This window comes from Bos indicus x Bos taurus, chromosome 1 (genome assembly GCF_003369695.1).
Source record: "Bos indicus x Bos taurus breed Angus x Brahman F1 hybrid chromosome 1, Bos_hybrid_MaternalHap_v2.0, whole genome shotgun sequence".
NCBI lineage: Eukaryota > Metazoa > Chordata > Mammalia > Artiodactyla > Bovidae > Bos > Bos indicus x Bos taurus.
In genome coordinates this window covers 139,115,780-139,137,342 of record NC_040076.1, presented here as the reverse complement: position 1 = coordinate 139,137,342, position 21,563 = coordinate 139,115,780, and the positions used below count along the sequence as shown (strand labels likewise).

Here is a 21,563-nt window from a genome sequence, read left to right as displayed (position 1 = left end):
TATGCACACGCTGATAGAAGCCAATGCCTGTAGTGTTGAATCCACACTATTTTGAAGGATGGCTTCTTTGGCAAGGTCTTTGGGTAAACAGAGGTGGAAAGTGAGCTGGGCTGGCCTGGAGAGGTTCATGTTCTGAAGTCAGACACTTGTTCAAACCATCAGATGGAGAGCTGAGTGAGCTCAGGACAGGGCTGGCCAGGACAGGACAGGTCAGAGGACCCAGCTAAAGAGGAGGTTCCTGGGACACCACTGATGACAAAGGGCTGAATCCCAGGTCACACAGGACAGGGAAGGAGCAGAGATGTTGTCGACACTTGGGAAAGAAATGGTGGCAAGTGGAACAAAGACAAGATGGCAGACCCCTTGGACAGCTGGGCCGGGGGCAGAGCTGAGCTTCCTGAGGACTCAGGAGGTTTGCCAGTCCCTAAGGACCATGGGAGGGCTCACCTACCACCCGCTGGTGAAAGGCGAGGCACTAAAGGCCAAGAGGTGGGGGAGGGGTGGTCTCTTCACATCTGAGCTTCCCTGTCAAGTCAATGAGTCACTCTGAACCTCAACTCAAAACCAGGGGGTTGTTCATAATAAGAATGGCTGCTGTGAGAAATCGAGACAGCAGATGTGAAAAGGTTTCTGGCATCTATCAACCGAGATGGCACTAAACAAACACTGCTTCTTTCAGTTGCCAAGGGAACAGACACCCCCTCTATCCTCTTGACATCGTGTGTTTGCCCAGCTACCACTCTGTTTGCAGAACCCATGGCCGTGAACCTCAGCTTGACCCTCATTCCTGGTGTCTTGTAAAAAACACTGACCATATGTGCCCAAAGAGTGAATAAACAGATGAATGAACGGCTGACACGAGCTTTCTGATGCTGGTTTCTGCTCCTGGAGATGCTGCTAATTGAAGGACTTGACAAAGTCACTCCACTTTCCTGAGTCTTGATTTTCTTATCTGAAAAAGGAGGCTATTTTTTAGACTGCTGCTGCTGCTAAGTCACTTCAGTTGTGTCTGACTCTGTGTGACCCCATAGACGGCAGCCCACCAGGCTCCCCCATCCCTGGGATTCTCCAGGCAAGAACACTGGAGTGGGTTACCATTTCCTTCTCCAATGCATGAAAGTGAAAAGTGAAAGGGAAGTTGCTCAGTCATGTCTGACTCTTCACGACCCCATGGACTGCAGCCTACCAGGCTCCTCCATCCATGCGATTTTCCAGGCAAGAGTACTGGAGTGAGGTGCCATTGCCTTCTCCATTTTTAGACTGCAGATAACCTCAAAGGCACCTCCACTCCATTTGTTTATCACCTGTTCAGGCTGTCATACCTTTTGAATGAACTGAGTCAGAAACACTGTACTCTGCAATGCTGAAGAACACAACGGATAGAAGAACTTCTTCAGGAGTGCCAGGGAACATCAGAAAGACAGAAAGGAGCCAAAGCTGAACAAAGTCTTAAAGACTCACCCCAAAGATCTCTTGATTGGCCCACAGATCACTATAAAATGCACCAAAATCCAAGTCCAGACACTGACCTTCAGCAGAACCACTCAAGTTACCGATCAATTCACACACACATCATCTTGACTAACACAATAACGCTGTGAGGTGAGAACAACTATTGTCCCATTTTTCAGATGGAAAAAAGAAAGAAGTCAAGATAAGTGACTTGCTTGTTGAGTGAGAGAGGGTGGTAAAATTCAAACCCAGGCAGCCCCACCCCCAGAGTAGCCACGTTCAAGAGGATCCAAGAACTCCCATGAAAATTAATTTGTTTTGTTTTAAAAGTGCATGTTAGCACTTTATGCCAGCCTTCAGGGATCAGTGGAACATTGCTATGGGGCCCAGCAGGAGCTGGGGTCACCAGGCTGATCTCTGAAATAGCCGGCAGCTCATGGACAAGAGGACAGAATTCCCTGGGGGAAATTGTTCAGCTTCCCTGAGTCTTTGAGTTTCCTAATCAGATCATCGTTAAAAAAAAAAAAAAAAAAATTTACTCTATTCACAGCAAAATGGATAGATCTAGAGCATATTACACTAAGTGAAGTAAGTCAGAGAAAGAAAATATCATATGATATCACTTATATGTCAAATCTAAAAAAAAATGATACAAATGAACTTATTTATGAAACAAATAAACTCACAGACTTAGAGAACAAATTCATGGTTATCAAAGGGGAAGGTGGGGGGTGGGGGGGCAGGTAAATTAGGAGTTTGGGATTAGCAGACACACACCACCACAAATAAAATAAACAGCAAGGACATACTGTATAGTACAGGGAACTATAGTCAACATTTCATATTAACCTATGATGGAAAAGAATCTGAAAAAGAAAACACACACACACACACATATATATATCACTTTGCTGTACACATAGTAAATCAATTATACTCCAATAAAGTTTTTTTTTAATTACTCTGGATGTAAAGTGGAAGAGAGGTTGGAAAGCACCGTGATTAGATCTGTGAGATCAGTTAGAAACATGCTGCGCAACGCCAGCTGACCCAAGATGGTGGCCTGCACTGAGGCTGCAACGATGGACGTGGAGAGATGCTGTCAAAACCACAGGGATCGGCGACCAACAGGCACGGCAGGGCAGCAGAGAGCAGAGGGAAGTCACAGAACTGAAAGAGCAGATGGTCGGTGGCAACGTTCCCTACAACTGGAAACTCTGGGGAAGACAGGGCTCAGGGGCAGGAGACTGAGGAGTGTGTTTCTGATGTGCCTTTTGGGTGCACCTGGGGAATGTCTGGGAGCAGGTGCTACTGGGGAACTCCAGGAGAGGAGGTCTGGTGAGTTTTGTTGGTTTGGAGTTTTCCTTCCTCCCTTTTTTATAGAGTGCTCTGCTGCTACAATGGTGTGCTTTAAGACAACAGGAATTAACTACATAAGGAGGAAAAAGTCAGCACACAATTGTGGGTGTAGCATCAGACTGAGGGTCAGCACCCCTCTGAGTGCAGCCTTGAAGCTCTAATTCTACAAATCTTGATTTTCACACATAAACTAAAGGGATGAGCTCTAAAACCTCTTGAAGTTTGGAAGCACCGCAATTCTACCTTCATCTGAAACTGCCTTTGTACCTTCTGTTCCAGCTGTCACCATTTTTAGAAATGACGTCTATTTCCTGACAACTTGGTTTATTGTTGTCATTCTCCTAGGAGTAAAAGTCAGATGCAGTTGAGAAAAAGAAGTAAATTTCAATAATCATGAAAACAGGAGGACCTCCCTGGTGGCTCAGTAGGTAAAGAATCTGCCTACAATACAGGAAACCCAGTTTCAATTCCTAGATCAGGAAGATCCCCTGGAGAAAGGAATGGTTACCCACTCCAGTATTCTTGCCTGGAAAATCCCATGGACACAGGAGCCTAGTAGGCTACAGTCCATGGGGTCACAAGAGTCAGACATGACTTAGCAACTAAACCACCACCAGCAACAGAAGGAGGTTGTAGATGAGATAAGATGGGGTTGGGGGATGTGGGCAGGCACACAAATTACATTATAGAATTCTATTTACTTCTCAATGTGAGAGATTTCCTATTCCTTAAAAGGAGAGGGCATGAAGTCACGAAGCACTACTATATAGCATTTCTAGGTTTTCAGGTCCCAGTTTTCAGTAAAAATAGGATTTCAGCATCCCATTTACTGACTGATACTGGAACTACATGTTGGGTCCATAGTGTTGGCTACATTTTAGAACTCCTTCACCTTTCAGTTGAGGCTCCCTGCTTCCCCTTTAAGATCACCTTAAAATGGCCACAAAGGTCATCACATGTCCATTCAGCAAATATTTATTGAGTATAGACTTTGTACCAGGAACTATGCTAAGAATGTAAGGTACCTCAGTGGAGAAAACAAAGAACCATTCTTGCACTAAGCTTTTGTTCAACTGGAGCAAACTATAAACAATAACCAAAATAGATGCATGATAATAAGTAAATATGCTATACTCTGTTAGAAATTGATCAGTGCAATGAAACAACATAACAAGGCAAGGGGGCACCAGGTGGGATGAGTTGCAATTCCATAGAAAGTGGTCAGGATGAGGCTTTTAAAGAAGGGATGATGTATGGCTAAAGACATTAAAGAAACAAAGAAATGGGCCATGAGACTGTCCAAAGAAAGGATGACCCTGGCAGAGGCCCTGAGGTCATTAGAGTGTGCCTGGGACATCCCAGGAAGAGCAAGAAGGCCAGTGCGGCTGGAATAGTACTCCCTTTCAGGGAGGCCAGAGTAAGTGAGGGGAGAGCAGGAAGGGAGGAGGTAAGGAGATAACATAGGCAGACAATGATTTAAAAGATGGGACATCATTGGAGGGTTTCCTCAGAGATGGGTTTGGAGCAGAGAAGTCAGATGCTCTGGTCCATATTTTCAAAGGAGCAGTCTGGATGCTGCTTAGGAAACAGATGAAGAGGATGCAATGATGGAGGCCAGAAGCCCAGGTAGAAGCTACTGCAGGGACACAAGTCCCAGATGATGGGGGTTTGGGGTGGGGGCAGGTGGGGGCAACGATTGGCTTCTGGATATAAAACAAAGGCAGAGCCGATGCACTGGTTGAGAGAGAAGAGTCACAGATGCCTTCAAAGTGTCTGCCTTGAGCCTCTTGATGAAGGTGAAAGAGGAGAGTGAAAAAGCTGGATTAAAACTCAACATTCAAAAAATGAAGATCACAGCATCCGGTCCCATCCCTTCATGGTAAATAGATGGGGAAACAATGGAAACAGTGACAGACTTTATTTTCTTGGGCTCCAGAATCACTGCAGATGGTGGCTGCAGCCATGAAATTAAAATACACTTGCTCCTTAGAAGAAAAGCTATGACAAACCTAGACAACATATTAAAAAGCAGAGACGTCACTTTGCCAACAAAGGTCCATCTAGTCAAAGGTATGCTTTTTCCAGTAGTCATGTATGGATGTGAGAGATGGACCATAATGAAGGCTGAGCACTGAAGGACTGATGCTTTCCAATTGTGGTGCTGGAGAAGAGTCTTGAGAGTACCTTGGACTGCAATGAGATCAAACCAGTCAATCCAGAAGAAATCAGTCCTGAATATTCATTGGAAGAACTGATGCTGAAGCTGAGGCTCCAAGACTGATGCTGGGAAAGATTGAGGGCAGAAGGAGAAGCAGGGCAGGGATGAGATGGTTAGATGGCATCACTGACTCAATGGACACAAGTTTAAGCAAACTCCAGGAGATAGTGAAGGCTAGGGAAGCCTGGAATGCTGCAGTCCAAGGGGTCGCAAGGAGTTGGGCACAACTTCGCGACTGAACAACAACAAAGACTGGAAGGGTCATCACCTGAGGAAGTGAAGGCTGCAGGCAGTGTGGATCAGGAGTTGGGGGAGACAGTTCAGGACAAGGGCAGTTGTATATTTGCTCACCTTGTGATGTCAAGTAGGCCATGAAATTTATGAGGCTGCAGAGCAAGAGAAAGCCCCAGGCTGGAGATAAATGGGCACCCTCGGCACAAGAGGATATTTTAAACCATGGGGCTGGATGAGACCACCGGAGTACAACGAGGGGAAATAAATGAGGCCAAGGCAGAGTGAGGAGATGGAACAAGCAAAGGAGGGACCAGCGAGAAGGAGAGTCCAGAGTGTCCAGTGCCCCAGAAGTGGGCAAGACCAGCAGTGCAGGCAGCACAATGAGAACACAGACCTGACCTTGGAACCCACATCTCTCAGGTCATCAGTGACTTAAGTGAGAACCATCTCGTGGAGCCAGGCACCAGAGTCTGATTAGAGGGGATTTCAGATGAAGAGGAGACAAATTTAGGAGGACAAATATGGAAAACCATCTCGGGCAGAAGAGCCAAAGGAGCAGACATGGGACCGTGAAGGGAACGGGCTTATGATGGTTTGGAAGATCAGAAACAACAGCCTGTCTGGGTGTGTGGGGGCTGAGTTGGCAGAAGGGGAAAACACAGAGAGGGTGAAAGTACAACCTGAGCAAGGGGCTTGCTCTGCAGAGGTTAGAAGAGCTGGGATCAAGCCCCCAAGTGGAGAGGCCGGCCCTATGGGAGCCCCTCTGGTTCCTTTGTACAGTCTCCAGCCCAGCGGAGGACTTGGGGTTCATGTCCTAAAGGGAGGGGGTGTGTGGTGTGGGAAGTCTGTGGAAGGGCCAGACGTGCAGCCTGAACCCCCAAGGCAGGGGGCACCTGCCTCCCTCTGAACACAGACTGCATCCCTCAGGCCAACTGACTGCCTAGGGGCGGCAGTGCTGATTGTGACCAACACATGTGGTGTTTCCAAGAACACTTCAGCTATGTGACCTTGAGCTAGCTGGTCATGCTCTCTCTGCCTTGGTTCAGTTCAGTTCAGTTCAGTCACTCAGTCGTGTCCGACTCTTTGCAACCCCATGAATTGCAGCACGCCAGGCCTCCCTGTACATCACCAACTCCTGGACTTCACTCAGACTCACATCCATTGAGTCGGTGATACCATCCAACCATATCATCCTCTGCCGTCCCCTTTTCCTCCTACCCCCAATCCCTCCCAGCATCACAGTCTTTTCCAATGAGTCAACTCTTTGCATGAGGTGGCCAAAGTACTGGAGTTTCAGCTTTAGCATCAGTCCTTCCAAAGAACACCCAGGACTGATCTCCTTTAGGATGGACTGGTTGGATCTCCTTGTAGTCCAAGGGACTCTCAAGAGTCTTCTCCAACACCACAGTTCAAAAGCATCAATTCTTCGGCACTCAGCCTTCTTCACAGTCCAACTCTCACATCCATACATGACCACAGGAAAAACCATAGCCTTGACTAGACGAACCTTTGTTGGCAAAGTAATGTCTCTGCTTTTGAATATGCTATCTAGGTTGATCATAACTTTCCTTCCAAGGAGTAAGTGTCTTTTAATTTCATGGCTCGGTTACTCATCTGTAAAGAAGGTTGGATTGCATCACTGACTTGATAGACCTGAATTTGAGCAAGCTCCAGGAGTTGGTGATGGACAGGGAAGCCTGGCCTGCTGCATTCCGTGGGGTTGCAAAGAGTTGGACACGACAGTGACTGAACTGAACTGAACTGAAAAGCAGGAAAGTGGGTAGTCACCTCCTGGGGAGTAGTTGTGAGCATTTAAGGAAGTAATACTTGTGAAGCCCTTATCTCGGTGTCTGGCAATTAGCCTTGGCCATCAGTGTCATGGACGTCCCATGTGGCTCAGTGGTAAAGAACCCACCTGCCCATGCAGGAGACACAGGAGATGGGAGTTAGATCCCTGGATCGGGAAGACCCCCTGGAGGAGGCATGGCAATCCACTCCAGTATTCTTGCCTGGAGAAATCCATGAACAGAGGAGTCTGGTGGGCTACAGTTACTGGGATCACAGAGTCAGACATGACCTAGCAACTGAGCATACACACCTGAGCACACGTGAGCACCATTCCTCCCTGGACCTGTGAGTGAAGACAGCAGCCTGGCTCCTCTCCAGTCCCATTCTGAAATTCACTCTGGGTGCTATTGGAAGCACCCAGAGGCCTCACCTTGTCTCCTAATTTGCACTTTCACAGTTTCTTACTCTCACATACAAGCAAGACAGCATCACGGACTACACCTCTGGCTGAAACCTGCACTCCATGACAAACAAGCTGTGAGGTCTTGGGCAAGCCTCTGGGTCTCTTTGAGCTTTATTTTCATCCTATGTAAATGCCAGACCAAATAAGCTCAAAGGTGCCTTCAAGTTCTGTAGTCACAAAACATGTTTTTCCTTAGAGTATAAAAGGTCTTCATTATATAAAGAAATAGAATTGGGGATGGCGGCAAGGGATGTGTTTTGCAGAAAACTGTTTCAGAGCACACAGAGGGTGGAGCTGAGTGTGTGCTTGTGCTCCTATGGAGAGGGCTTTGGGCAGATGCTGAGACCAGATCCTGAGTGAGATGAACCTCCCATCCCAGCCCAGCGGCCACATGGACATGCACACCAGACAAGGTGGACATCTAAGCACAAACGCAGCCCTATTGCCAAAGGCTCCTTCACCCTCAAAGCCCAAAGCCCACCGTTATCCCCCAAATCAGAGGGAGTCTGTCCCACGGGACTGAGGACTGGCCCTGCTAAATCCAGGCTTCAGAAAACAGCTCAGTCCCTAATTTTCCCACCTGAGAAGGTAGCTTTTCTGAACACGACCCAACACATTCAGAGAAGCTGGGATAAGAAAACACATCCGCCAAGAAGCAGCTCCATCCAGAAATGAAAAACACTGTGCAAAATAAGATGCCATTTTGCAGATCAACCCGGCTGTGACCATTCTGCAGCAGACACCTCTTCCTGTGTTCAGGTCAGAGCTTCGTTCAACATTTGTAAGTTTCACAGTCATGTGAGGCCTCGGCTCTGAGTGCTGCTAAAGTTCGGTGCAATAAAGTAGAAAGTAAGAACTGATCCTCCTGGAGATTGGGAACAAGATGGCTTTGTATGTCAGTGTGACAGTGGCTGAATGGGCAGATTCTGCCAAAAAAAAAAAAAAAAAAGTGTTCTGTTTCCACACAACCCTGCAGAACAGGCTCTTCCAAACCCCCATGAGATGCATACTAAAGTCCATATCACAAAATGCATCTGTTCCTTGGCCATCTGAGGAATGCAGTGACGCTGAGCTGGGATTGGGCTTAGGACACGCACTCAGGGAGACGCCACCTTGGACCAAGACTCAGTTCAGCGTTCCACATCCCAGGGGCTGCTTGAGAGGGTCTTGACTGAAATCATTCCCAGTTCCCAGAAAAGCTCCCAGCATCCTTCATGGATGACGCATCCAACCACCCTCCAGTGTGCACTTGGAGACCTGAAGTGCAGACCAAGGACAGATGGAGCCAACAGACGGGGTCACCATGGACACCAGGGAAGAAATGCTGTTCTCTCAGGGATCCCCCACTCAGCAGAAGGGCCAACAGGTGTGTACAGCAGGCCAAGCTTCACAGTGATTTCTGAGCTGAATCTGTTTTCTAAAGACTGGATTCTATCCAGAACTGGGTGTTTCCTGGGGGTAGAGCTGCAGCCACTGCAGCAATGTCTTTGTAGTGAGTTGAGTGCCAAGCTGCTAACAGGGTCTCAGGCCAGCCAGACTCATCGTGAACCCAGGGAACTCAGTACCGGAGGGACGGGGGGCATTGGTTCACCCAAGTCTCTGCACTAAAAAGCACAAGAATGGGACTTGAGGAGGAAGAGGGGACTCTTACAAGGGACTGACGGATGCCAGCAGCAAGGCCCCCCTTGAAGCCCCCATGGCCACCATCCTCTCCCAGGAGGCAGCTCACAAGGGTGGACTGAGACGGGGGCTGCCGCCTGGGATCTGATGACACTGGGCTCTCCCCCTCGCTCTGGTGTCTGCCGGCTGTCATCCTTGAGACAGGTCCCCATCCCTCTCTAAGCTGCTGTCTCCTTGTTTGTGAAGTGGCAATGGTGACACCCACCACTCCATGTGGATGCTGTCTCCTGACATGAGAAGATGCAGCTGCACATGAGTTAGTGCCTCAGGGTAGGTGCTCAAGAGATGGTGTCTATTATGGCTCGGGTACCAAATGGGGCTTCATCCATGGTGGCATTTATGTTTAGACAGGGAAGGCTGCAGGACCTTGTGTTCTGCCTCTTCCTTCCTTGCTCCCTCCCTGACCTGGGGAGTCTCAGCCACACCATCAAAGATCTTTCAAAAGCCATCACCGAGGTGGTCCACAGGCACTTCTAGGCTCCCCTCAGTTATCTGGACACTCTTCTGGCAGGGAACCTTCCAGAGCCTGCCAGTACCTCAGGATGTCTCGTGGCTTGATATGATGGGAGGCCACAATCTTCTTATAACGGCAGGTGGTGAATGGTAACCCATCAGGGAAGAAAGTCTGCTCGGAGTGAAGTTCCTCCAGTCTGATCTTCAGTCTTTTCAGGCAGAGCCCCACAAAGACATCTTCCAGTTTAATGAAGGGCACGCTATTGGCAACATGGTACACCTCACCCGCCACGTCACTAGAGAAAACGTAGCCAGTGCCAGAGCAGAAGGGTGGGTACTTGTCCCACGGATATTCGTACTTACTGACAAACCACTTATTGAACCGTTTCCTGATGGGATACTCGTTCAGTTTTAGGAAGCCGGTGAAAAACCGAGTTGTTCTGTTTTTCTTCAGGAGCAGTTCAGTAAGATAGTAGATATTGACGAACATGTCAGAGTCTGTTTTCATCACAAAAGTTGTCTGTGGACAAAAGCTGTAGATCCACTGCATCCCCATCATGGTCTTCAGGGTCAGATTGAAATAATCATCTGTGAAGTCCTTTTGGATAATATCACGAAACTTCTGGCTCTCCTTGGCTACTTCTCTTGAGATGTGTTTACTGGGAGAAGTTCCCAGGAGAAAGAATGTTTTTATCCGCTTTCCCTTTATGATCTTTTCTTTTCCCCATGTGCTCCGGATGACCAAGCGGACAAACCACTGCTCATGAGATGAAGCTACCAGCAGTATAAGAAAGGGGGGATCCTGCCCACAATCTATATCTGGGAGCTGAAGGAAGTCCCCAAGTTCATTCTTGAAAATCACTGGTTCTCCTTTAAAAGGATTCAGATCCTCCAGGTTATAATACAGACAAAAGACTCCCAGGACCATCAGGGAAATATATACCCATCTCATCTTCACGTAAGCCATCTGAAAGGAAAACAATCAAATGGTTAGACCTCAAAAAGCAGGAGTATAGCTTTGCCCTGGGTGGCTGAGATGGGGGACGAGACGAGACCCATGCTTCATAGCTCAAGTTTTAGAAACTCTGGAGTCTTGTTGCAGACACAAGTGGAGTGATGAGATTCCACAGGGAGGCAGAGATGAGTGCCACCGTCTCTCACTCCCTGGTGGAAGATTGGGACCACAGGAACCAGGCAGTGGTCCTGGCTCCTTCATGGCGGGAGTCTCGGATCCCTGATCTAGAAGGACATGGAACCACACAGCTCACTAGGTCTGTCCTTCCAGTTCTGCCCTTCTCTGACTCCATAATGGCATCTAGCTAGAGAACCTGCAAGGCTGGAAAGCATATGTCCTAGACCCAAATGTACAGACCCCTGGCATTCTTCTTTGACTGATTTAAGCACCATTTCATCACTCCCAGAAAGAAGCAAGACCAGTCTTCAATGTGTACTACTACCTTGGAATTCCATCTGTGCAAAGCAGTGGCTTTTTTTTTTTTTCTTTTCTTTTCTTTTTTTTTTTAGGTTACTTTTTAAATCTCCTATTCTTTCACTGGACTTCCCAGGTAGCACTAGTGATAAAGAACTCACCTGCCAATGCAGGAGATGTAAGAGGCATAGGTTCAATCCCTGGGTGGGGAAGATCCCCTGGAAGAGGGCATGGCAACCCATTCCAGTATTCTTGCCTGGAGAATCCAATGGACAGAGAAGTCTGGCAGGCTAAAATCCATATGGTCCCACAGAGTCAGACACGACTAAAGCGACTTTACACGCACGCATGTTCTTTTGCTCACCTATCTCTTTTATTCTCCACAAATCCAGGATCATCCATGTCAGCATTATAACATTAAGAAAGCAAATAACTCACCCTTTTCCTGGGTAAGATGAACCTCTTGTTTGAAAGCTAAGCCAAAGGGTGGATTCCAAGAGCTGTCAGCATATGACATTCAGCACAATTAGGTCTTGGGCTTGGTTTATTTGCCAGAAAGTGATGATTCTCTGCCTTGGGAAGCCCTATGAGGAAAAACCAAGAACAGTGTTATTCAAATTGCTCATGCCTCAGCAGCAGCTCTTTACTATTTGCTGTGCTGAGGCATTTGCCATAGTGCCGATGCACTACTCATCGGTAGGACATTATTCCCCAGCCTCACTTTTCTCATCTGTAAAATGGTCCAATCAAGACACATCCCACCACATGGTTGCTCTGTTGACAATAATACGAGCATGCAAATATCTGAAAATCCTTTTAGCTTAGTGGGTTAGGACAGCATTCCAGAACTTTTTAAAGAGACACAGCAGACAACTAAGTCAGTTACAGTCACATAGTAGAGTCCATGGCTGATGTTTAAAGGCTTAACATAGGGAGGAAACACATCAATTCTCAACTCAATGTCTGTGTTTTCAGAATATCATGCTGGATAAGAGGACAAAAGGGCAAGAAAAGAAACCCACTGTGTGAAACAAAGAAGGGTCGGTAATTTTGACAGCAAAAGAGCACTTTGAAATTTCATTAAGGAAAAATCTGTTTCAAATACATTCCCCATAAAAGAAATGGAACAACTAGCCGACTCTCTGGAGGTCAACTTAATCCAGCTCTTGTTCTCCTGGGTCCCCCAGTGGAGCTCGTAATCAGCTGGAGCCCCCACCAACTTCAGAGAAATCACCCCAGGAGGCAAATGGACTTTGAGAATGATGCTGAGCTGATGCTGTAAGAGGCTAAGAAGTCTGTCCTTTTTTTTGTGAGACTGTACTTGCAGGGCTAGGATGTGTAGTCTATTTTGGTGGGGGAAGGGGGAAGGGAAACCAAATTGCATTTTCTCCTGCAGTATGCTTTAGAAAGAAACATAAAAGCCAATGCAGGCAAAAGATGCTCTTTTTCAATTCTGCTACCTTTCTCGGATAAGTCTGCTCTTCCTCAGCAGTTGTTTCAATAGTAACCCTCGGATCTCATCCCCCATCCTGTGCCCTTTCCTGGGACCCTCCATATGAATCTCAGTCCCCAGGAAGGGATGCTCAGCATCCAGGGGGCAGGAAGAGCGCCACGCCTGACCATCCGACTGGCCAAAGCTCGCTGGGGCTGTTTGTTTTCATGTGCGGTTGGAAGAAACTTCCTGCCTACAGTGCAGAGACCAAGAAGCAAGCTCTCCAAACGTTCTACTTTGCACCCCCAATTACATCTGCACCTCTGATTGAGTATATGGTGCGTCACCAGGACCCAGAATCCAACCCTCCTCCTGAGGTTGCAGCGCCTGGAGACAAAGGCATCAGAGGTCCACAGCCTGAGGGCTGGGAAGCCAAGGGGATTATCTAGAAAGTTAAGTTTAAGGGGGCTGGTGGGAGGACCACCTGCTGAAGGGAAAGATCTGGAATGGACAGCAATGGTCCACTCTGAGGCCAGAGACAGTGCCTGGGGCTGAAGCACACAATCAAGGGGCCTGTGACCTCAAAGGAAAGAGAACTGTCCAGCCTGCTGGATAGGCCACAAGGAAGATGTGGTATTCAAGCTCATTCTTGAAGGGCAGGTGTGATGTGACAGGTGAGAACAGGGATTGGGAATCCCAGCCCCAGGACTCACAGAGGACAGTGAGCAGTTCAGAGGGCTGGGTTTCACCTTCAGCATACCTGCTCCAGACCCGCCATCCTCATACATCTGAGAAGACTCTCACCATTCCCCAGGCCATTGGAGAGCAGAAGGGCATTGTGGGGAAAGCAGAAAGAACAAGCAACATGCAGCCTGAACAACCCAGAGGCTCTCAAACTCAGGTATAAGAATCTCCCAAGAGGCTGGTTAAAAATGCAAGATCAAAGCTTCCATTCCTTTAAAAAAAAAATGAAATGATGCCATTTACAGCAATATCGCTGGACCTAGAGGTGAAGTGAAGTAAGTCAGGAAGAAAAAGACAAATATCACCCAGTGTCACTTATATCTGGAATGTAAAATATGACACATGTGAACGTATCTATGATACAGCAAGAGACTCACGGATGTAGAGGACAGACGCGGAGTTCCAAAGGGAAAGGGGTTAGGGGAAAGACAGACTGGAGTTTGGGATTAGCAGATGCTAACTATTATATACAGAATGGATAAACAACGAGGACCTACTGCATGGCACAGGGAACTGTATCCAATATCCTGTGATAAACTGTAACGGAAAAGAATACAAAAGAGAATGTATATACAGATAAAGCTGAATCACTTCAATGGACAGTGGAAATTAACATAACATTGTAAATCAACTATATAAAACTATATTCATTTCAATAAAATAAATTGTTTTTTAAAAAAGGTTCCATCCCACACAGACTCATATAACGCAGGTCTGGCACCCAGGAATCTGCATTTTAGTGTGTCCCCGGTGATTCCACTCTAGGCTGGCCCCTTTGAAAACACCAGTGGGCATCACTTGGATAAAGCCATGTGAATGAGGCTCTCTACAACTGCCCCAAGCCCATGCTAGGCCACAGCTCTCAGCGCCCAGCCAGAGTCCAGCCTCGGCCCATCGGAGGAGGGCCAGGAGTCAGCGTCTGAAGCTACGGGAGCAATACAGTTCTTGCAGGGCAATGACTGTGTGTCAGCTTGCCAGAGCCAGAGGTGCCTGAAAATCTGGTCAGACATGCTGGTTGTGTCTGTGATGCTGTTTTTTGGATGATATGAAAATTTGAATCAGGAGTCTGGATAAAGCAGATTGCCCTCCCTAATGTGGATGGAAGCTCAGAGTCTGAACCACTGGACTGCCAGGGAAGTCCCTAGAAAGATTTTTCATATATTATGATGCTTTTTTAATGTCAAAACACCACAATATAGAGAAAATTTTAAACAGGATTAACACAACCCCAGGAAGTCTGGGCTTTACTTTTTCTGCAAACTCTGAAGCCTGGAGGGCTGCTGGCCTGGAAGGCTGCTGTAACATACCAGTTGGCCAGACATGAAAGGCAGGCTTCCAAATCAAAGTATGTGGTTGCTATGATGATGCTCCAATATTTCAATAATTGCCAAATCAGTATGCACTCCATTTTCCATTTTAGATCAGTTTAAGATGCTGCAGAGCAGATTCTTAAAAGTCCTCTTTTGTTAACCTCAGGCACCCTGCTTGGATGGAAAGATGGAGGAATTTGGAAACAAAAGATCTTGTTCACATCAGGCTAGATCACAAGAGAGTGTTATTTGAGACAAAGTATTTAAATACTACCCACTTGTGTCTATGTCTCCAACTGGGGAGAACCATGCCTGCCTCTCAATATGGTTGGAAACCATTGGATATCTGGTGGCAATTACTTCTGTCATGACTTTTTGGAGCTTACGGCAGGTCACTCCAAAATATGTTTCAATGGCATATGGATTACTTTGAATTACAGTTATTTAATAAGCAGCCAGTGCAAGGGACACTCTGACCCTCCTTACTGTCCCCCCAAAATCAAAAAATCTCTCATGTGAAAGGTGCCCTCTCTGAATCTGGAACTAGAGAGACACCTTTATCTCCAGAAATGAAGAATCTGGGGCAGAAAAGTGGATATAAACAAACCTTGTTACTTCTTTAATTTACTACTCCAGCCCAGACGCTGTCTAGATTCTTCACGAAGTAGCACCCAAAACCTGAGATTCTCTATCTTGTCAACATCCCAGGAGTCTATTGTTTGTCTCAAAAGTTTAAAGGCTGCCTGCTTTGACCTCTTCTCAAGTCCCAATTCTATGAGATTTCGGTATATAGGAAGTAAAATTGTTTCTTTTTCTCCTGTTCATCTGCCCATGTCCAGTTTTGCTAAGAGTACAACCACAAGAGCTCCAGATGAGTGCAGAGGGAAATGTCATCCTCCTGATTTCTAACTGAAGCAGGATGGAGACACTCCACACTGTCACCTCAGTCCTCCTTTTCAAGTCCACCTTGCAAGGGGATTCTGTCACAACGAGCAGAGGGTGCCCTACCCAGGGATGACCCCAGCCCGGAGGAGCGTGGGAAGAGTGGTCCAGGGATGCCCCAGAGCTCCACCCCTGGCTGGATGCTCGCATCACAGGCCACAGCCCTGGAGGGTCTGGGAGCACCAGAGAGAAAACACAGCCTTGTGGGTTCAGAGGACAGTGGCCACCTCTTGGAGGGCCAGTGAGAGGAAGAGAACTGGGCCTCCTAATGGTTCTCTGTGGAATTGAGTTCTTCCTGAAGCCAGCGGGAGCCACAAACCCTTCTCAAACATTTTTATATTATGGAAACTTTCAACACAGTTCATAAAACAAAAGATACAAGATAACCAAGGAAATCAATTATTTTGAAATAAATGCATCAAAATACTTTTTAAAGTGTACCAAAATAATACTCAGGCTTCACTGAGGGCTCAGTGATAAAGATTAGGCCTGCATGGCAGGAGACACAGAAGACGTGGGTTCGACCCCTGGATCAGGAAGACCCAGCACAGCCAAAAATAAAATAAATAAATAAATAAAACTTTAAAAGACATTTGGACACAGATAGGCACACTGGAAGAACACCAAGTGAAGATGAAGGCAGAAATGGTGGTGATACGTCTACAGACAGGGATCATCAAGGATTACCAGCAACCAGACTGGGACAGGCTCTCCCCAGAGCCTCAGCCCTGCCCACACCTGACTGCAAATTTCCAGCCGCCAGCCCCATGAGAAGATAAGCATCTGTCGACAGCCACACCATCCTATCTCCTCGGGTCCTGAGCCCTCAGTGTGCGGCACTTTGTTACGGCAGCCCTAGGAACCTAACACAGTGCCATATTCATGATGGAAGGAAGTGCTGTTTCAATGAAGGGTTCATGACAAAAAGAATGTAATTTTTTTTTCCTTTCAAGGTGCTGGACCAGCTCTGGTGCTCAGGGTCTTCTGTCACCACTGGTAGACAGGTTGTCACACCCGAACTGAGGGATGGTCATGCTTCAAAACCATGATGGCCATGATCCCAGGAGAGGGAAGATGCATGCATGCTCAGTCATGTCCAACTTTTGCCACCTCACAGACTGAAGTCTGCCAGCCTCCTCTGTCCATGGGATTCAGCAGCCAAGAATACCAGAGTGGGTTGTGACTTCCTTCTCCAGGGGATCTTCCTGACACAGGGATCGAACCCGAGTTTTCTGCATTGCAGGCAGATTCTTTACCACCGAGACACCAGGGAAACAGGAGGAAAGATAGCAGTTGTGGCTATCTGAAGCACTGGGTGACATCACCCCCACATTTCCAGTCCCGCTAAGAAGGTTTTAATACTTGTTTTTATCTGACCTCCCTCAAGGGCCTGGGCACCAGGGCTGAGGTTGTGTGGAGTGGAAGCTTTGCACATTTTTACCACTTTCGGGGGGTAAAATATATTTTTCAATTTTATGGGGGCAGGGGAAGGGTGATGGTAGCTGACCATTTAAAAAATTTTTTTCTACTTAACAAAATAAGCCATCAACTCTATTTCAACCCCTCTCCCATTTCAAAAATGTTCAAAACCATCTGCTCTGGCTCCCTGTGCCAGCTCCATGGAGGCCCCCCTCCCTTCCCCTGAGAGGTGTCCTTGGACTGTGGCCATGCACACCAGCTGCCTGTGACACTGTGGGTCATTGCCAGGCCACTGGCCAGATTCTGGGCCCAGAGGTGTTCAGAGGGCATCTGGGGCCTCCTCTTTGGGAGAAGGGAATTTGAACATCCAGACCCACAACAAATGGTTTCTTCCTCTGCCTTTCCCATCACCTCACAACCTCAACCAAGGACCGTGAACAAAAATCCCATTCACCATTCACCGCTCCTGCTGCTGGGACTGCAGGAAATTATATTGGTGAAGTGTCCCCACTGACACAGACTCAGGGGCATTGTATGTTTGTCCTTTATGGCTGACCAGCTAGGACAGGAACACTTCCCACTGGAAGAGCTTTCATGTGGCCTCTGGCTTTCAAGAGGGAGCTAGCCCTGGGCCCTCACACCCTGGGTGCTTTCACTGCCTCAAAAAACCTCTTCTGAGTGTCTCCTTTGCAGAGGAGGGGCAGGGTCCAGGAGGCTGGGGCTCAAGGATAAAGAAAGTAAACTTTTGAGGTGCTCACAGCCCTAAAGATGAGCATAGCTGTAACTACGGACATGACACAGCAAGGAGAACCTGCCTGTGAACCTGAAAGGCCATCCTTGACAGAACTTCAATCGGCCTTCTCTGAACCCCCTTCTCAGCAAGACCTCAGCCTTGGACTCCCATGCCATCTTTGTGTCACCCTGTTTCATCAAGCATCCTGCTAAGTGGGTTTACCCAGAATCCCTCACCCTCAATATCTGGTCAAGGGACTTTGCTGGTGGTCCAGTGGTTAAGAATCCACCTTGCAATGCAGGGGACACAGGTTCAATCCCCAGTCGGGGAACTAAGAACCCACATGCCTCGGGACAACTAAGCCTGGTTGCTGAGACCATGCACCGCCACGAAAGACCCCACATAACCTAATGAAGACTCCACATGCTGCAACTGAGACCCAACACAAACAAATAAATAAGTTTTTTATTATTATCTGGTCAAATTTCCTTCCCCCAAACTTGAGGCTCACCTTCGGCAATCATCCTGTCAAATTCAGTTTGGCCAGAATTCCCTGACCCTTAGTGTTTCCTCACAGTAATTCCCCAACCATGAACCCACTCCACCCCCCGAACCTCTTCCTTGGCTGTAAATCCTCAGTACTCAGAGTTGAGCCCAGCTCTGTGCCAAGGTCAAGTTTCCCCTATGACAGTACTTCTGGAATAAAAGCTGTTCTTGCTGTTTTATCTGCATCCCACTCTGGCTTTGCTTTCACAGCACAGAGGACAGAACTCCTACTTGAGGATGCTCAGGATTGCTGCTCCAGGGAGGCCCACAGGCAGAGGCAGGAATCTAGGAGGGACAAAGGGGAAGCTTGGAAGTGAGGCTGGAGACCAGCACGGCCTTGAGGAGTTTGACTTTTCTGAGGACATCAGGGAATTAGTCCAGAGCTTCTCTAGGCTTTATGAACTGCTGAGTCTGGGGTCCTGGGGTGGGGGGACCTCTCTCCCCATCCATAATAGAACATAGAAGCCTCCCGCTTGAACATGGCAGCTCCAACCACCCCAAGTAGCTGAGAAAATAGAGCACTGAGATTCACACCAATGATCTCTGGTCTCAGAACAAGCAGATGCTGAGCTTTGAGAACACATTTAGTCTCCAGTTCTGTTTTACAGGATTTAACTATTATCACAGAAAAGAAATGGCCAGAAGAAAGCCATGATTGTTAGTAAGTTAGCACTTAGCAACTTAAAATACACCAAAGCAGGATAATTTCATTGGTTAATAATAATGCATTATATGAATTGCCTGGCTAGAAGACTCACAGGCAAGATTGGAATCAAGACTGGAATCAAGATTGCCAGGAGAAATATCAGCTACATAAGATATGCAGATAATATCACTTTAATGGCAGAAAGGGAAGAGGAACTAAGAGCTTCTTGATGAAAGTGAAAGAAGAGAGTGAAAAAGTTGGCTTAAAACCCAACATCCAAAAAGTGAAGATCATGGCATCTGGTCCCATCACTTCATGGCAAATAGATGGGCAAAAAGTGGAAACAGTGACAGATTTTATGATTTGGGGCTCCAAAAATCACTGTAGATGGTGACCACAGCCATGAAATTAAAAGACACTTGCTCCTTGGAAGAAAAGCTACGACAAACCTAGACAGCAAGGTCTGTATAGTCCAAGCTATGTTTTTTTCCACTGGTCATGTACAGATGTGAGAGTTGGACCATAAAGAAGGCTGAGCGCTGAAGAATTAATGCTTTCTGACTGTGGTACTGAAGAAGACTCTTGAGAGTCCCCTGGACTGCAAGGAGGTCAAGCCAGTCAGTCTTAAAGGAAATCAACTCTGAATATTCATTGGAAGGACTGACACTGAAGCTGAAGTTCCCATACTTTGGCCACCTGATGTGAAGAGCTGACTCAATGGAAAAGACCCTAATGCTGGGAAAGATTGAGGGCAGGAAGAGAAGGGGGTGACAGAGTATGAGATGGTTGGATGGCATCACTGATTCAATGGACATGAATCTGAGCAAACTCCAGGAGATGGTGAAGGACAGAGAAGCCTGGAGTGCTGCAGTTCACGGGGTCACAATGAGTCGGACACGACCAAGCGAACTGAACAGCAACTATAATAATGCATATGTTGTATCTATTTGAACTTCTAATGGAACAAAAGGAGAAAAAATAAAGGTAATGAAGCCTGTTGCTGTTGGAATTTAAGTTGTTCAAAATAAATAGCATTCTATATGGTACTCCAGAAATAATGCTCTAATGGAAATTCCACCCCTCTCCCAACCCATATTAAGACAGAAGGAAAAAACAAGCTTAGTTATTTCACATGTAGATTTTAAACATTAAATGCACTAACAATTATGATGTTCTAAAGATATTATTAGGACACGTCACGGATGAAATCTTAATGAAGAGTCAAATATGTTATTTCTTTTTTTTTTTTTTTAAATTTACAATATTGTATTAGTTTTGCCAAAGTGAATAAATAAGTATAGGCAGTGCAGCTAGTTTAAAAACAAAGGGGAAATGATGTTTTATGAATTCATTCAGTGTGTAAAAATTCAATGAAACTTGTAGTTATGGTATTTTTTTTCTGTACACATATTGTTCTTTAAGAAAAAGTTAACTCTGAATTTTTTTATTTTAGGGCAGTCAAGCTGCCTTAACAGAACACCGTTGACATGGAGGCTTAAACCACGGACATTTATTTTCTCACAGATTCCGTGGCTGAAGTCTGAGATCAGGCTGGCAGTAGGGCTGGGTTGCAGCAAAAACCCTCTTCCTGGCTTGTGATGGCCAGTTTCTCCTTCTGTCTTCACGTGGCACAGGTGAGAGAAGAGGGAGAGAGAGAGAGAGGCAGAGAGAATGCACTAAGTCTAAACCTAGTCACCTCCCAAAAGCCCCAACTGCAAATATTACCATATCATCACAGTAAGTGAAGTAAGTCAGAAAGAGAAAGACAGACACCCTATGGTACCACTTTGAGGTACCACTGTGGAACCTCGAATATGACACAAACAAACCTGTCTATGAAACAGAATCAGGGACATAAAGATCAGACTGGTGGCTGCCAAGTGGGAGGTGGGTGGGAGAGGGGTGGAGTGGGAGGTAGGGATTAGCAGATGCCAACTTATATATATATATAGGATGAATAAACAACAAGGTCCTACCGTAGAGCACTGGGAACTATATCCAATATCCTGTGATAAAGCATAATGGAAAAGACTATGAAAAAGAATATATCTGTGTGTATACCTGAGTCACTTTGCTGTACAGCAATAATTAACACAACATTGTAAATCAGCCACATTTCAATAAAAGAGAGACAGAGAAAAGATTGTCTTCATTTAGAGAATAGAGCACACACAGTAATTTTTGTTGTTGTTCAGTCACTCAGTTGTGTCTTTGCAACCCCATAGACACCAGATTTCCCTGTTCTTCACTACTTCCCAGAGTTCGCTCAAACTCATGTCCATTGAGTTGGTGATGCCGTCCAGCCATCTCATACTCTGTCGCCCCCTTCTCCTCCTACCCTCAATCTTTCCCAGCATCAGGGTCTTTTCCAATGAGTCGGCCCCTCCTCCAATGGCATCAGGTGGCCAAAGTATGGTAGCTTCAGCTTCAGTCCTTTCAGTGAATATTCTGGGCTGATTTTCTTAAAGATTGACTGGTTTGATCTCCTTGCTACACAAGGGATGCTCAAGAGTCTTCTCCAGCACCACAGTTCGAAAGCATCAATTCTTTGGCACTCACCCTTCTTTATGGCCCAACTCTCACATTCATACATGACTTCTGGAAAAACCTTAGCTTTGACTATACAGATGTCTGCTGGCAAAGTGATGTCTCTGCTTTTTAATACATTGTCTAGGTTTGTCATAGCTTTTCTTCCAAGGAGCAAGTGTCTTTTAA

The 21,563-nt window shown here is 46.6% G+C and overlaps 1 protein-coding gene across 1 annotated transcript in view; it reads right to left on the bottom strand.

Annotated features, from left to right (window-relative positions):
* Nucleotides 1-7,594: 7,594 nt before the first annotated feature.
* B3GALT5 (beta-1,3-galactosyltransferase 5) overlaps nt 7,595-21,563 on the bottom strand; it is a 42,204-nt gene continuing 28,235 nt past the window's right edge. Inside the window, exons 2-3 of the mRNA XM_027546531.1 lie at nt 11,515-11,660; nt 7,595-10,614 (exon numbers count right to left, since the gene is read on the bottom strand). Coding sequence (XP_027402332.1) covers nt 9,679-10,614 — 936 coding nt within the window. The 5' untranslated portion in view covers nt 11,515-11,660 and the 3' untranslated portion in view covers nt 7,595-9,678. The remainder of the gene's footprint in view (nt 10,615-11,514; nt 11,661-21,563) is intronic.